This window comes from Sarcophilus harrisii, chromosome 2 (genome assembly GCF_902635505.1).
Source record: "Sarcophilus harrisii chromosome 2, mSarHar1.11, whole genome shotgun sequence".
Lineage (NCBI taxonomy): Eukaryota > Metazoa > Chordata > Mammalia > Dasyuromorphia > Dasyuridae > Sarcophilus > Sarcophilus harrisii.
This window is the reverse complement of record NC_045427.1, coordinates 577,135,280-577,152,915: the sequence shown is the minus strand read 5'-3', so window position 1 is coordinate 577,152,915 and position 17,636 is coordinate 577,135,280. Positions and strand designations below refer to the sequence as shown.

General features: G+C 36.8%; 1 protein-coding gene and 1 long non-coding RNA gene across 2 annotated transcripts in view; one reads left to right on the top strand and one right to left on the bottom strand.

The window, feature by feature from the left end:
* Window positions 1-13,433, bottom strand: part of BAG3 (BAG cochaperone 3) — a 28,828-nt gene extending 15,395 nt beyond the window's left edge. The window contains exon 1 of the mRNA XM_003755320.4: window positions 13,144-13,433. Coding sequence (XP_003755368.1) covers window positions 13,144-13,335 — 192 coding nt within the window. The 5' untranslated portion in view covers window positions 13,336-13,433. The remainder of the gene's footprint in view (window positions 1-13,143) is intronic.
* A 428-nt stretch (window positions 13,434-13,861) lies between these two features.
* LOC105749200 lies at window positions 13,862-16,047 on the top strand. Its single transcript, XR_004232492.1, has 3 exons — window positions 13,862-13,955; window positions 14,456-14,507; window positions 15,720-16,047. It is a non-coding gene; the product is annotated as an uncharacterized LOC105749200 (long non-coding RNA).
* Window positions 16,048-17,636: the final 1,589 nt, after the last annotated feature.

The following is a 17,636-nucleotide window of genomic DNA, read 5'->3' as shown; positions in this document are numbered from 1 at the left end:
CTACTGCTAAATTACTCCATGGAAAATTATAAGAATAGGAGATAAGGAAAAATTACTTCTAGATGAGATGAAAATCCGTCCCATTAAGTTCAAGTTATTATTAGAGGATATCCAGTGCAAAGTTTTGATTTGGGGCTTCTACTATAGGGATTTAAACTACTTTATTTTATAAAAACATAGAATCCATGGGAATTTAAAAGAAAAGCAGTTATCTTGTAAGGTATCATCGATGAGTACTATATAAGTTACAAGACACTTTCATATCAATTACCTTGGGGCCAGTGCAAGTGTTGTCTTCAGATGGAATGGTAAAAAGAGCAGAGACCTTGAGTAGCTGACTTTAAGAGTTAGGCCTCCAAACTCATTTCTTCACCTCTCTGGACACTTCAGTCTCATCTATAAAAGTGGGAAGAAGGGTTGGCTCATTTGGCAGGCAGGTGCTGCAGACAGGGAAACTGAGCTCACAGACAATGAGCAATTTGCTCAGAGAACCATTAGTGGGTGAAGCTGGGATTCAGATAAATCCAAACTTCAATGTGGTTGTAGCCCATCTTCACCTTCTAGCTCTGACTCCATCAGGGAAAGGCCTGCTCTGTCAGCTAAAGATAACTGCAGGAATATTCATCCCAGAGAACTTACAATAACATACAAAAGGATGGGGGCACCCAAGAATTGGGGGGTATAAGGTGAGCATTGGCTAAACGTTTTAAAAACTAGAGAGGTAGTAACAGATGTGCTATGAAATTTAAGGGAAAGCAACAAAAGAGACCATTTTTAAAAAAAGTTAATGTGATAAGAAAACTTAAGAATAACAACATTTAACCTCTATTCTCAAATGAAGCCAGGAGTGTATCCATTTGGAGTTTTCACCAATAATGAAGACTAGCCCATGAATATCTGCTTAAGCCTGCGTCTTCCTCTAAGTTTGCTATGTTGGACCAATGTACTGCTGAGGCTCTGCTTTCTCTTGTCATCTTGAGGAAACCAGTCCATCAGTTATTATTCACTTTTATCACATACCTGGCATGACAGTATTTTTTTCCATAAAATCCTTTGCTTTCCACCCCCTTTCTTTACTTGTATGGATTACAGTCTATTTGCAACTACTGTTGCTCTCTGAGTGATGACTTAATTTTAATTTTCTGGATACTATAATATCTGCTCAATAGAAGCAGTATATTTGGTATTAAACAAATTTTAAACCTATATTCAATTAAGCCAAAAGGAAAAAAAGAAATCTAAAATAAGCTCCAATGCCTTCAAAAGTGTTATCCCAATACGAAAATGATGCTATCACACTACCAGCAAATACTGAGGTGCAACACACATACATACATACTTGTGAGTGGGTTTTTTTTTCTTGTAGTGTAAAAGGATAATATTAATCCATCTACTCTCCTCTGTTTTCCGTTATGATCAAGGAAGAATTAATTTGAGAGATATATCTAGCCTGATGATCTTGATTAAACACAACAAACCTCCAATATTGACCACATTTGCATAGTGGTAAACCTACTGCATTCCAACTACTAATCCTGCAAATCTTTTATCAGTTAACAATACTCTTTCCAGAAAAGATTCTTGGGGCTTAACATGTATAGATTTCAAAAGCTCACTCCATTCTTCTCCTTTTGGACCTTTCCCCATCCCCATTTCTCCCTTGATTTCACAGGACCATAGATTTAGAGCTGGAAGAGAAAGGCCTGGGCAAAACCCCTTCTCATTTTTAAAATGAGGAAATTAAAGACTCAGAGAAATGAAGTGATTTGCCTAGGTCATAGAGACAATAAATGCCAGAGGTAGTATTTGAACTCGGGTCCTCTTACTGCATTGCCAGTTATCTAAAAAGAATGAAGTGTAATGATGCTATTACATGGTGTAGTAGAAACAGCATTGAATTTGGAGTTAAGAAATTAAGGGTTTAAATCTGAGCTCTGTTACTTAAAATCTGCCACTACTTTTGTGACCCTGAGTTAATTATTTCACTTTCAGCTGCGCCTCAGTTTCTCATCTGAACAAAGATCTAAATCAGCTGATTTCTAAGGCAGTTTCTGCCTCTAAATTCAATGACCTGAGATCACCATAGTAATAATAGCTCCATTGCACTTCTAATTTCATAACTGTGGAGCCTTTAAGTAGGGCAACAATTTAATTATCTAAGTTTTTAGGCCAGAAGAAGCTTTTAAATTGTAGTTTAGATCATACAATTAGATAGGAAGAGTTTCAATGATGATGGACCAAGAAAAACCACAGCAAAATACAAGATGATAATATGAAAAAAAAAAATAAGGAGAATTCTCTTACAATAAGAAAAGGAGCCTAGAATTCCTTTTCTGAAAATTTTGGAGTAGAAACCAGTTTTATTTTACTTTCCCAAAAATCAATCAATTAATTAAATTTTAATACACAACTGCTTTATGAATCTTGTTGGTAAAGGAAAATCACAGCAAAAGGGAAAAACCATGGGAAAGAAATATATATATATAAAAAGGAGTGAACATAGCATGTATTGATTTACATTCACTCTCCATAGTTCTTTTTCTGGATACAGATGGCATTTTCTATCCAATTGATTAGGATTGCTTTGGATGGAATGAGTTTTAAAAGAAGTAATTTGGACATAGAAAGCAGCATCGTACAGAAGAACAAGTAACAGGCTTAGAGTCAAGGAAGATTTAGATCCAGCTTCTGCCTCCAACACTTATCTGGATGATTTAAGAGGCAAGCCACTTAATCTTTTTTATTTCAGCTTCCTATCTGTAAAATTAAGATAATAGTATTTTAATCCATATTGCTTTTGCACGGATTAAAAGAGAATACATGTATAGCATCTTGTGAACTTTAAAGTGTTATAAAATGTCAACTATTATTACCCATTTCTTGTGGAGTCAAGTGAGATATGCAGAAATTTTAATATTACATAATTTTAACCTTCTATTAAAATAGTTTATGGATTTCAGGACACTAAAACTATTGCCATCTTTACTAAAAGTAGCCAAGATCTCCTTCTTGTATCCTCTCCATCATCAGTGTATTGCAACAGTTAATCAATCAATAAAAAAATAATGCTTTCTTTTTCTTCATCCCCTATTTTCCCCCTGGCTGCAAAGGTGAAGCACAGCATATTATAAAAGGCTTAATTAATCTTATCACTGTTCAGGAGCAACCCTAATTAATTCATTTTTCAGTATTCTTTTTATTTTTCATTGTGGAATATTAACCCACAAGTGTAGTTACAGATTCATAGCTGGAAGAGACCTCAGAGATCCGTCTAGTAGTTCCCAATCTCCTCATTTTACAGATAAAGAAACTCAGAGACATGAAGTCACTTAGGATCAATGATCTAGAAAGGGAAGGGATCTCAAAAACCATTCATTCCAATCCCCTTCTCTCCCCCCCCCTCCCCTTTCTTTTTAACAAATGAACAAACATGTCTAGAGAGGCATAGTGACTTGTTCAAAGTTGCATCAATGATAGATGGCAAACCTAGGGGAGGTCCTCTAACTCCAAATCCAGTAATCTTTTCACTGTATCATGAGTGTCAAACATTCTGAGCAGTTACTATATTTTTAGTGTGAAATCAGTAGTAGGCCTAGAAAATAGTTTTTAACTACCAAATGAATGATCAAAACATGCTAGTCAAGGAAGTTTTAAGCTCTGTGGTAAATCTCCAATGATTAAAAGATATTTTCCATTGATGTACTTAGTATTGAATTCAGAATCTCAACAAAAAAGGAATCTAGAGAGATTTCTAAGGAATTAAAATCCACCAAGTTTATCCTGAAAATCTTTTAGTGACAGGGCAAGCTGGGGGGTTTAGTGTCCCTGGAATTGGGAAGACCTAAGTTCAAATTTGACCTCAGACACTTGACACTTATTAGCTATGAATTTTTTTTAAAAAAACTATATTATTTAAAGTTATTCTTCCCTTAAGTTATGTCTACACCATAGCAAACAGTTAATACTTTTTTTTTGATCATTAATAAACTGCTTTATCCATATAAAGACAAGGGTTAACATGCCTTCTCTATTAGTGGCTTTTGTGCACACTGGTAATAAGAACTTTGTATTTATGTAGCACATTATAGTTGCAGATTTAAAACCCTCTTTCTATCATTAAGTCTCACAAAGCAATATATTATATAACCATTTAAGAGACAACTGTGGAGATTCAAGAACTATGTCAACAATGCATGGTATTAGAAAAGAAAGCAGTGCTCTTAACTCCAAAATTTCTTGCTCTAGCTAACAAGTATCAACCTGTTTAAAATAAAAATGTGGTGATAACAAAAGGGCAACTAAACTCTCAATGGTATGCTCTACATTCAGTGATCACAAGCACACACCAAAACCATACAGCAGGGGATTTCCTTCATTATTGAAAAGAAAAGCTAAATTTCGGTTAACTATTAGTAAATATAAAGATGCCTTTTTTCCCTATACAAGTTCACTGACAACATGAAATCAGTTCATGGATACCAGGTTAAGAACCCTTGCTATAAATTATAAAAAATTACTTTCTTTAGGTTTTGCTGAATTCTTTGGTCCAACTTACCTAGCAAAACATGTTTTACTTTAAAACATAATAATGAATGTGCCCAGCCATTACAATAATATAAATGAGAAATTCACTAAAAGAAAGTTGGACTCTGCTTAATTAAAAAAAAAAAATAATAAGGTCCCAGACTGGAGCTTAATAAGATAAAACATATCTTCCCTTCTTATGGGAGGTAAGGAGAGGTGATCTACCAGAATAGAATAAAAATTTAAATATCTACATATATAAATATATGTGTAACATGTGCATGTGTATATATAAACGTTTACCTATATGTAGGTAAATATGTATAAAGATACAAATACACATCATTTTACAGTTTAGAGATGGAAAATTAAAAGTTATCTGTAAAAATCAACATGCAATATGAAAACTTTAACCAAGGACCTCAACCAGGAGGTAAATTTCAAAGTCTTGCTTTGGGATCTAAGACAACTGGTGCTGTTCCACCTCATTCCCCCTGAAATTGAGCAGGCAAAATAATCATTATCTTCCCTTTGAAAGGCCTTACTGTTAGCTTATCCTTTCCTTATTTGTCTTCACGACCTTATTTGTCTCATGCATTCAGAGAACTGCAAACCTAATGGCTTTTCACAAAAAAAAGAAAGGCTTTAATCTTTTTTTAATCAGTCTTGGGAGAAATGATTATTTAAGAAATCATGGGGAGAAATGATACATAAGAAATCATCCAGTTTCCAAATAAGTTTCATTCCTTGTAAAATAAAGAAGAAAAATAATTTTATAACAATACTCAAATAAAAGTGATGAAAATGACCATATTTTGTGTTAATAGAGATCCTAGGGTTAGGCTTAACTTACAAAGGCAGAAGGAAGTCTCAAGGAAAGTCAAACATAGAAAGGAAGGGCCCACAAGCATATCAAAACAATCATGGCAACACTTCCTGTTGGTAGCAAAGAACTAGACACAAAATAGTCTAAACTATTTTGTTTAGTTTAACTAAACAAACTGATCCATAAATTAATAGAATATTAATATAGCATAAAATGAAAAATATGAAGAACTCAAAGAAGTATAGGTGAATATGTAAACTAATGCAAAGTAAAATTAATAGAAACAAGGAAACAATGTAAGGCATGTGACTACAACAATGAAAATGAAATGAATAATAAAATCAAAATGAATGTTTGGTTATAGTATAGGAACTTGGTCCTAGAGAAAGAAACAGGGAAATATATCTCCTAATTTTCCCTGCAGAGGTGTGAGATTATAGAGATGGAATAATGCACATACTGCCAACCATTAATGATATGTCTGTTTTACTGAATTATTTTTCTCTTAAAAACAAACAAACAAACAAACATAAAACTGTGTTACAAGGGATGGCTTATTGGGAAGCACAAAGGAGAGAAAGAAATGTAAGTGATATAAAAATATGTTAACAAAAGAATTAAAACAATGATATTCTAATAATCTGGTTAACTCAGCATGGAACTTTCAAAGTCTGCTTTTAATTTTGCACATTCAGTACTAAATAGTCAACCCATTCAGTCCAAACATTGATTTTAATGGATAAGTAGGAGAAAGGGCTTCACTGATTTTTTTAAGTCAGAGGATGGGGATGAGTGAAGTGGGTAATAAAAAATCCAGTCTCTACTTCCTAATGTAATCCTGGGGAAGTCATTTGACTTTTTGTGATCTTCAGGTTTCCTTACCTGTATGGGGTTTGAGGAATCTGGACAAGGTACCTCTCTAGGAGTCCTTTCAGCTCTAAAGCTTACAAAAACTTAAACCATGAGATAAGTGCAATGCAGAGACTCACAATGTTTCCGGGGTTGTTGAATACTACAAAAATTAAAAATGCAAATGAGCAGCTGCCATATCCAAAATACCACCTAAAAACAGTCCATGGAAGCACATATTCTCTTTACTATTTCAGGAATGGAAGAGAAAGTTTTTGTTCCTTTGAGCTATAAAAACCCAAGCTGTGAAGAAAATTCTAACCTTAAGTAGTCTAATTTTGAAGAATGAGTAGCACTTAGAGCTAAAGGAAAGTTAACAAGAGGGAAAAAGTGATAGATAGCATGTTCCTCAAATGGACACTGGGAAAGAAAAAAAGTTCAGGGACATTCCAGGAAAATATGAGAGAAATAGGCTGCTCCTGATAGCTTCCGGGTCCAGGGCAAATCACACTATGAGATTTCTCACCTCCCAATGTGTTTTTATACAAGTTAAATCAATCATTATTTATAGAACACTTAACTGTGTTGCAAGGCCTTATATTCGTACTTATTCAAAGATGAAGAGAAGTATTTGATTTACTTCCAATCTAACAGGTTAAAAAAGGATACGAGGCAGCCTTGAAGAGAAAAAAATTACAAAATTATAACATAATGGCCAAAAGATGTATAGGGCCTGTGTCCATGGAGGATAATCCCATCTGGTTTGTCTCACTAATGGAAGTAGTAAGACCAGACTGTTCATACATATGTACATAGGATATCTTTTCTAACACTGACCAACAAACCCTTCCCTTATCACTGGATGAATCCTGAAGGAACTTCCAGCTGTTTCTTTATTAGGAGGCCAATTTGCTACATATACTATACATCAGAGTTTGGTTAACCCAAGACACTAGCACAGGAGAAGATAGCTAAATATATCAGGCAGAAGAATGGGTAATCAGATAAACCAAAATTGGAGGTGAGAAGGATAGCTAAGAAAAATTTCCTTCCTTAAACTGAGGAGTGGGGTTGCCCACTATACAGTTCTTAATTTTCAAAAGAAAAAACTACCAGTGTTTTTGTTTTTGTTTTTTTTAAGGGAAAAAAAAAACAAAACACTGGCAAGTCCTTAACTACCTAGTCCTAAATAAACAACACAAGGTGGTAGCATTTAATTAGCTTGTCACCTCACTGAGTGGGAATAAAAATCAAATTGAGAACATTCAGTACACTTGGGCTTCAAGCATTGTCAAATCTATGGGTTCAGTGCTGAGTCATTTTTACAGCGCTGACTGAGAGGCACAGGCCTCACTCAGTTCTGAATCATTGTCACTATTACACTAACTATTGGGACACACGGGGAAAGTGTGAGTGAAATATTACCAGTGAGTAAGGAAACTTCAACTAACCAAGTACTGAACTGGACACATCACATTTTGCCATGTAGGCAAGTTCCACTATGCTTATATGATTAATTGGATATTCAAATCACTTTACCTGTCTTTAAATAAATTCAGTCTGGGGGAAAAACCCCAGCAATATAAGAATATCTACTGAAAAGCTAAGCTCTGTGTGTCCAATATTTTAAAGGATTATGCTTTTAAGCTATAGAGCTCGTGTAATTTTCTAATGGAACTGTTAAGATAAAGGATGAAATGTGGTTTCACTCAGTTCATAGGCCCAACAACAAACAAAATGACTCATAGCTCAGTGCCTAATGGAAATCTTTCTTTATAGAAATGGATAGAAAGCAGGTCTTATTATGAGTTGAAAACTTGTCTTTTTATCCTGCTTTCCTTCTTCAAGGAGGATATGACACTGCTACTCAGAGGAAATGAATTATTTGAAAATAAAAATAGCTTCTTCAGACCCATAAGATTGAATCAGGGTAAACAAATGAAATCCTTTGTCTATGAAGGCACATAAAGAGGCTTCATATTTGTTGTCCTTGGTTTATCTAATCTCACATCTTCAATTACTTCTGAGCACAGCAGCATGGCTTCCAATAAAGATCCATAAACAGTAATTATTGGAGGGACTCATTTGATTGAAACTGCTAGGAAAACTGAATAACAGTACAAATATATACCAACCTTTTCATACCATATACCACAATAAGTTCCACATAACTTAGAAGCTAAAACCATATAAAAAGTTATATTATAAATATAAGACTAGAAGGTAAGAAGATACCTTTCCCAGCTATGGAAATGGAAGATCTCTTGGCCAAATGATAGATATTATCACATATGACAAAATAATTTTGATTACATAGAACTTTTCTAGAAAATTTTTGCACAAAACAAAAGCAATGCAGATAGAAGGGAAACAGTGAACTGGTAAAATATCCTTGAAGCGAATTTCTCTGATAGAGGTCAAAATATCTAAGACAACAAAAGCCATTCCTTAATGGATCAATAAGCAGTGGATGAGAATAGGCAGCTAATTGGTCAAATGAACAGGAAGTTCTCAAGAAATCCAAGCTATATATAAAGAGCGATATGAAAAAAAAATGTTCTAAATCATGAATAATTACATAAATGAAAATTGAAGTAACTCTTAGGTTCCAGCTGTCACTCATCAGATTGGCAAAGCTGACAAAAAAGGAAAATGACAAACGTTGGATGGGTTGAAAAAAAAAATACTAATGGCCTTTCGGAGGAGATGTGAACTGATTCAACCATTCTGAAAGGCAATTTGGAACTATATTCCAAAAGTTACTAAACTCTGTATGCATGGTGTAAAGAGATATATATGTGGTCCTCAAAGAGACAAGAGGTAAGACCAATATGGATTCTTTTCTAAGGACAATTTTGTTGTTATAGCAAGGAACTGCAAACAAAGTGGCTACCTATCAACTAAGGATGATATGATTATGATATATGATTGCAAAAGAATATTGTTGTGTCATTAAAATGATGAATGGGATGATTTCTGAGAAATCTGGGAAAACTTGTATGAACTGCTACAGGGAAGGAGGTAAACCAGGAGAAGAATTTATAGAATAAAGAATGCATTTTTTCTCTTTCTTCTAAATGAAAATGTCTGTTGATAGATGTCAAATAGAGGTAATACAAAAAAGAAATAACCCTGTAGCCATTGCAAAGTATCAAAAAGTTTTGTGATTCAGAATGAGGGTCCAGAGTTTGCACAGTAAAAAAGGAAGTTTTCATTTTAGCAATTTGTTGTTTCTGAGAGGCAATTAGGGTTAAGCTACTTGTTCAGGGTCACACAGCTAATACGCATTAAGTGTCTGAAGCTAGATTTGAACTCAGGTCTCCTGCTGACTTCAAGGCTGCAGCTCTATTCACTGCACCATCTAGCTGTCCCAAAAGTTTCCATTTTACTACCGTATTAAGTTCCTCTAGGCAGGGTCCATGTATTCTTGTTCATAATTATGGGTCTTGTATATAGTAGTTGCTTAATCAATACTTCTGAACTAATGCATCCATTAGTTTAATTTTAAATTAAATAGATATTGTAAGATCTGTGCCTAGTCTCTTCTCCAAATCAAAGAATTCATTGGTCTATTAGTCTATATTTTTATGTAGAAGATCCTTATTATTTTGGGAAGCTGATTTGCTCACACTTGGGCCTAAGTACAGATACTTCTGAGTCAAGAGAGAAGCCCATATTCTCCAGTATATTTCATGGGACATCCAGCCCCAGGAATATTCTCTTTTTGCTTTTTTCCTGGATTATTTCACTCACAGATTGGGGTTCCACACTTTTTAAGGGAACAAGTCTAACTATATAGATGTAAAATATGAAATATAAGACACCTATTCTCCTGGAAGTCAATGAAGTGTCTGAATAGGAGAACATGAGAAGGTTGGTGAAGGAAGGAGGACTAAAACCCTCCCATGAGAGGTAACTACTGTGAATTGCAAATTAATATTATCTATGTTGTACTGCATTTTTATTTATTTTTGTAAATACTTCCCAATTACATTTTATCTGGTTCCACCACTCACAGCTGACAAGAGACAGAAAACCTAAGAAGTCCCACCTCTATCACAGACTATCAGCCATTTGCCTGTAGAGCTAATCCCTGGGTTTTTTTCATTTATAAAGTAGGATTCATAATAATTATATTATCTACATCATTTTTTTGTAAGAAAAGTGCTTTTTAAAAGTGAGTTGTTATTTCCCAAAGTGATGACTTAGATTTACCTAACCAAAACCTTTGATTTTTTTTTTTCTAAAGCCACAGCCTACATGATGTGTTGGGCAGACATTTCTTGCACATAGCTTTCTAGACTTGTTAGACCAGTTTCATGTTTACAACAAAATACCAGACAATCTATCTAGGCCATTCAACACATTCAGTAAATGCTCAAACTTGATAGTTAATTAACAACTGTCTTGAATTTTCCTGATCTCTACAGGTTTCCCATAAGCTTGGTTGTTTGTATAGGAATGACATGGCAAAATAAATGTTCCATAAGTACCTGATATCTTATAAGCTGATTTAAAATACCAACCCAACTACAGTAAGAATTCGAAGATGATTTCTACCCCACCCAAGTTGCTGCACATTCAAAAATTCATCTACACGATTATGTCCAATGTTAATTATAGAAAATTAGTCAGCTGTGCTAATTTTTAGAAATGAGTATACAATTAATCGCTTGTGAATTTGATGTCTGTGGGCAGGAGTTTCCTCAACATTGTAAGATTACAAGATCATAGTATCAGAGCCCTGGTATTAGAGATGATCATGAGAAGTCATCTAGACCAATCTTTATTTTATAGCTCAGCAAAGTGAGATCCAAGGAGGTTTAAAAAGCAATATTAAAAAAATATATACTACTTATAAAAGACTTTCCTAAATTTTTAAACACGAGTGCCTTTTAAAATTCAAAATAACCTGTCAATTGGTTACTGCTTTACTGACCACCTGGCTTTGATTTTTATATTTTGAAGTGTTAAGGGTCCTTTATCAAGTATAGTCTTTAAATGTTGGAAATCAGATGATTTTTTTAGGTGATTTAGGGTATTTTATTTAAATAGTAATATAAAATTAAAGGTGAAAAATAAAAAAGACCATTACTAACAAACACTAAAATGGTATCCCTTCTGTGAACCCAGGAGCCTAATGATGACACATCTAGTTTAGGATTAAAAGTACTCTGGCTAGGGCTAGGCCTAGGCCTAGGCCTGCAACCTAGAAAATATGCTGGCCTAACGCTGAGACAAGAAGAGTCACCTTCATAACTAGCTGGACTCTGCATTTTGCTGCTGCATGAGTGGGCAACAGCCTTCCCTGACCACCATTTTTAGGGGAACAGCTGAGAAGTTCCAACCCATTTCTGAAGAAGTGTCAGGAACCTTCCCTGGCAGCTAAAGATGCCAGGCTTTTGAGGCCATGAGCCAAATTTTGGGGCTCCAGAGAGTCCATCCAAACTTCTTTCAACATAGGCCTTAGCAACCTCTGTCTTTATCTTCTAGCTTTTCCCTTGTGTTCAGAAAGCTCCAGAGACCTACCAAAGCATGGCCCAGACCCAAAGATAGCACTTTTTGAAACACCAGTCCTTAGTGTTTCACCCCAAGCTAGAGACAGTTTTATTAAAGATACTCTCTTTAAGAATGGAAACTTAAAAACTAAACCGTACAAGTACAACAAAATATCAAGAGACTAGATTTTCTCTTAAAATGCAGCTTGTTTTTTCATCAATGTCAATTGAAAACGAAAATAGCAATTCTTAATTTTTCCAGAGCAAATATCACCCAGAAATCAATCATGTCAGAAAGACTCTTCTTTTCCTGTATTTTCCTTATCTTTAAGGATCTGTAAAGATTTGACCTAGAAGAGTCCTTATCGATCATCCAATCCAATCCATCAAGCATCCAATCTCAGATGAGGAAACTGAGGTACATAGAATTTGGGTGCTTTGCCCAAGGTCATCTAGAGAAGTTAGGGGCAAAATCTTGACTTTAAATTCAGATCCTCTAAGTCTGGAGCTACTAGGTTTCCCTCTACATCGGACAGCCTCTTTCACTAGCATCTCTATCTAAGGATTTATTTAGAATAGAAATGCCTCTCTCCTGTGAACATACATTCAAACTTCCCAGGCAACTTGTAAAAAGGAGCAAAAGAAAGCAGTCAACCACTAACAAGTGCTATGTGTCTCTCATGCTCCAACGTAGCCTACTGTTTAACCTGCAGACACAGCTGAAGAATAAATCAGTTTCCTTTTTCTGGCGGCTCTAGAGGACTTAACCAACTTTAAATAAACATTACAGGGCTAAAGTATCAAATGATTTAACACACAGAGAAGAGCTGCAGTGCGTCAGAGACAAAAGACAGCTCCTGCTGTCTACTTCGGGGGGTGGGGTGGGGTGGGAGAGGAAAGGGGCTTGCCAATGAATGCCCTTTTCCACCTCCTGCCCTTCCCCAGCCAGCCCCCCATATCCCATCTCCCTTTCTCTCCCCGCCTCCCTGCAGTGCTCTGGCTAATCTGTCACCGTCTCGAGGGCGACTCTCTAGCACTTGCCCATCCGCCCATGTCTCGTCCAGAACGATCTACGGCCCTCCTCCATTGCCCCCTCCCGTCTCCTTCCTCTCAGCACTGCCACGCCGCTGGACAGAGTAACCTGTACTCCGGCAGGGCGCTCGCGCGCACGCACGCACACGCACACACACTGATTGCCCACCGCCACCCGGCCTCTCTCGCTCCCCGCCCTACCATCCCTCCTTTCTGTTCCAAACTTTGCCTGCACCGTGCGACACTCTTCCAAAAGCAAACCAAAAGGGGAGAAAGGAGAGCTTCGTGCTCCTCGTCCCATCCCCCAAGACACCCCTTCCTTCCTTCCGACTCCCCGATGCTGCCCAGACCGCGGGGAATAAGAGCCGACAAGGCCAGGTTGGAGGGGGAAGGGGGAAGAGTAGAACCACTCACTTTGGGCCCATCGGGGGTGACGCGCGGGTCGTTCCACGTAGTGGTTCGGTTGTTGTGATCCACGAAGAAGGGCCAACCAGTCTGTGGGTCGATTTTAATTTCCCAGCCGGGGGGCAAGGGATCTCGCTCCCCGCCGCTCCCGCTGTTGCTGGCCGCCATCTGAACCATTGGAGAGTGAGTGGCCGCGCTCATGCTCTGCCGTAGGTGCGACTTTCGGGGGCTGTGGCGGTGGCTGTGTCCGGGGCTGCGGCCGCCGCTGCTGCTGTGCTGCTGGCTGGCGAGGCTGCTATGAGCTGGGGCTGGGGCGGGGAGAGTGAGTTGAGCTGGGCTGGACTGCTCTGGGCGGAGGCAGCGGGGGGAGGGTGAGGTTAAAGAGGCGGCGACGGAGTCCGACTACTAGGATGTCCTTAAGTCTGCAGCCGAGAACCTTTATGAATTAATGGGGGAGTGACGTGAGAGGAAAGAGCTGGAAGTATCTGGAAATAGCCCTCCTGGTGCAAAGAGGCACGGAGGGAGATAAGCAGAGGAGCGAGGAGGAGAAAGCAACTGGCTTCGTGGAAACTTCTGGTTCCATCTAGCAGACTTGGCTGTGCCCCTTTTCCAGGATGCAGAGCTCCACCCTGAGTCATCGGTTATTATTGTGGCACTTAATCTTTCCACCTAGTCCAGAGCCTTCCGGTTCTGGGCTGCTTGTAATCTTCCTTTTATTAAGAGAAAATCGCTTTGCTTTACCGGACTGCTGCTGGCTCCAGTCTGCAAATTGGGAGGGAGGAGGGCGGAGTGACTGAAGGAAAGCAAATCTAATTGGGAAGGTGGGGTCTTGTTTATTGACACTTTTTTTAAAAAGAGAAAATGGGAAGGGGATGCCAAAAATGCGCTTGGGTCGGATGTTTGTAAAATTGAAGAGTTCCCAGTAGGTAACTCATGTGCTAGTTAGTTACTAAGGTTATATTTTTCCCATTCCTTAGAGCTATTTCTGTCTTTAGCAGGGTTAAGACTGAGAGCAAACACATGCAGAGGGCCTGATTCTCATCGATAGCTTGTGTTTTTAAATCGCATCCTTAGTATTTTGAAGGGTTTTTTTGGGGGGAAGGGGGGGGTGTAAGAGAGTAATTCTGCTTGAATTCTATAACCCAAGAGTCATGAGAAGTCCAATCTAACATTATTTTCCCCAAAGAGAACGAAATTTGTAGCTCTGAAGTACGTGCATTGTCAAGAAGGAAAAACACTAACATCAATTCAAGATTTTTTTCCTATTTCCCCATCCAGGTCAATTACCCATTCTCACTCATTTTATGTTTTTATCTTACAGGTTTTTCAGGACATGTCCCTTAATTAACTACCACCTTTGTGATCAAGAACAGGTAAGCAAAACTAACCAATGCAACGACTATTCTGGATAACTATATAATATTCCAACACCCATAGGTTCTTATTGCTCCAAGTTTCAGAGGGAAAAGGATTTCCTCATTTCTCCTCTGGACTAAGACTTCAATATAATTAAATACACAGTACTGAACTTCACTTTTTCTTTATTAAAGCTTTTTATTTTTCAAAACACATACGTGGACAATTCTTCAATATTAGCCTTTGCAAAACCTTGTGTTCCAATCCCTCCCCTTACCCCACACTCTCCCCTAGATGGCAGATAGTCCAATATATGTTGAACATGATAGAAATATGTTAAATACAACATATGCATACATATTTATACAATTATTTTGCTGCAGGTGAAAAATCACATCAAACCAGTAAAACAAAACAAAAAAACAGAGAGTAGCAAAATAAAATGCAAGCAAACAACAAAAAGAGTGAAAATGCTATGTGGTGAACCACACTTAGTTCCTATAGTCCTCTCTCTCTGGGTATAGATGACTCTTTTCATCACTAAACAGTTGGAACTGGTTTGAATCTTCTCATTGTTGGAGAGAGCCCCATCCATCAAAATTGACCATTGTATATAGTCTTCCTGTCGTGTAGAATGATCTCCTGATTCTGTTTGTTTCACTTAGCATCAATCAGTTCATGTAAGTCTCTCCAGGCCTCTCTGAAATCATCCTGTTTGTCGTTTCTTATAGAACAATAATATTACATAACATTCATATACCATAATTTATTCAGCCATTCTCCAACTGACGGGCATCCACTCAGTTTCCAGTTTCTTGCCACTACAAAAAGGACTGCTACAAACATTTTTTGCACATGTGGGTCCTTTCTCTTTTTTTAGATCTCTTTGGGATGAATATAAGCCGAGTAGAAAATTTGCTGGATCAAATGGTATGCAGAGTTTGATAACTTTTTGAGCATAGTTCCAAACTGTTCTCCAGAATAGTTGGATCCTGAACTTCACTTTTCAATGAATCATTTTAAAAAAGGGAAACACCCTTTTTTTTTTTTTTGAAGAGTTGATTGCCATTAAACAAAATATATGTTGATTAATTAATTCATGTCCAGACTGGAAAATAAGAGTCGGAATGGTTCAGTTCCCTACAATTTCAAATTTCAGTTCATTCTTCTCCTAGACTCATCTAAATAAGTTTGTGTACTGGTACTGAGTGTAATTCTCCAACCTACAGGTTACAAGCTGAGACAGAAGAATCATATAAACCCAAAGAAGAATGCCCTGAATAATTTTACAATCCAGGACACAATGTTTTCACCAATGATGGAACAGTGTTCACCAGTGGAAGGGTATTGCAGTTGTCACTCTGATTCTACATTCTAGTTCTCTAAGATGCTGGAAATGATCTGTAGCAAGTCTTCAGTCATACAATGTTGTCTTAACACTTTTAGAGTAGAGAAGCACCATAGCAGCTGGCTCACAGGGAAATTATATATTTAGTTCAAAAAGCTGTCGATATAATGTAAATGTTTAACTTACATATTTAATTTATGTGCTTGACATCTGCCATAGACTATTGTAGATTATAAATTCTTATATAACAGATAGACTTCCTTCTTATTCTATTTAATATGAACACAAACCATCCACTTCTATCTAGCCTAATTTTATCATGACCTTTTCTACTCATCCCTAAAATATGATTATACTTGACCTACATATTACATAAACATCTAATTGATTTAATGTTTCTATTTTCCTGGGTCACTGGATCATAGATTTAGAAATGGAAAAAACTTTGGAAATCATTTTGTCTAATGCCCTCATTTTGCCAGATGAGGAAACCAGATAAGACCAGGAGAAGTTAAAAATGATTTAATTAAGGACATACAGGTTTTAGGTGACGGAGAGACATGACCTCTTGCATCTATTTCATCTTAATTTATGAAGTTATAAGAGGCCATTTGGCCTGTCATTCTTATAACAATGCCTCACACAATATCAATTAGATTTTGGATATGTATTTAGTTGTAGATGATTTTCAATTCTTTCTGTAAAACTAACAGCACAATACTTGGAAAACATTTATATAAGGTAAACATATAGTCAAGCTAATTGTATTCAAAGAATAGTCAAGAAACATTTCAAATTATAAATAACAAACCAAGTATATTTTTATTGAAATTACCACGTGCAGGACATTGTGCTAGGTACTTGGCATAGGGGAGAAGGCATAAAATAAATACAGGACATGGTCTTTTCTCTCAAGGAATTTATAATTTCTTTTTCCTTTTTCATGAAAATATCTATTTTTAATAATAGCAGCTTTTTATTTTTCAAAATACATGCAAAAATAAGTTTTCAGCATTAGCCCTTGCAAAATCCTAGTGTTCCAAATTTTTCTCCCCTTCCCTTAGATAGCAAGTAATCCAATATAGGTTAAACATATGCAATTCTTCTAAACATCTTTCCACATTTATCATGCTGCACAAGAAAAATCAGATCAAATGGGAAAAAAATAAGACAAAATCATCCCAGTTGATTATCACTTAATCTTGTTGTTGCTGTGTACCATGTTCTCTTGGTTCTACTCACTTCACCCAGCATCAGTTCATGTTAGTCTCTCCAGGCCTTTCTGAAATCATCCTGCTGATCATTTTTTATAGAACAATAATAATCCATTATATTCATATATCATAACCCATTCAGCCATTCTCTGTCTGATGGATGCTCACTCAATTTCCAGTTCCCTGCCACTACAAAAAGGGCTGCTACAAATATTTGCACATGCAGGTTCTTTCCCCTTTTTTTATTAATCTCTTTGGGAATCAGACCCAGTAGACATACTGCTGGATCAAAGGATATGCACAGTTTGATAGCTCTTTGTGCATAGTTCCAAATAGTTCTCCAGAATGGCTGGATCAGTTCACTTCACCAACAATGCATTAATGTCCCAGTTTTCCCACATCCCTCCAACATTTATCATTATCTTTAAGGAATTTATAATTTCAAGGAAGACAATAGTATAACAGGGGAAAGACTACCATTTTAGGAGTCAGGAGACATGGATAATAAGTCTCACTTCCATACCTATTAGTCAGGATTATAGCATCCAGCTATACTGTAGATTACAGTATAGGATTAGATAGGA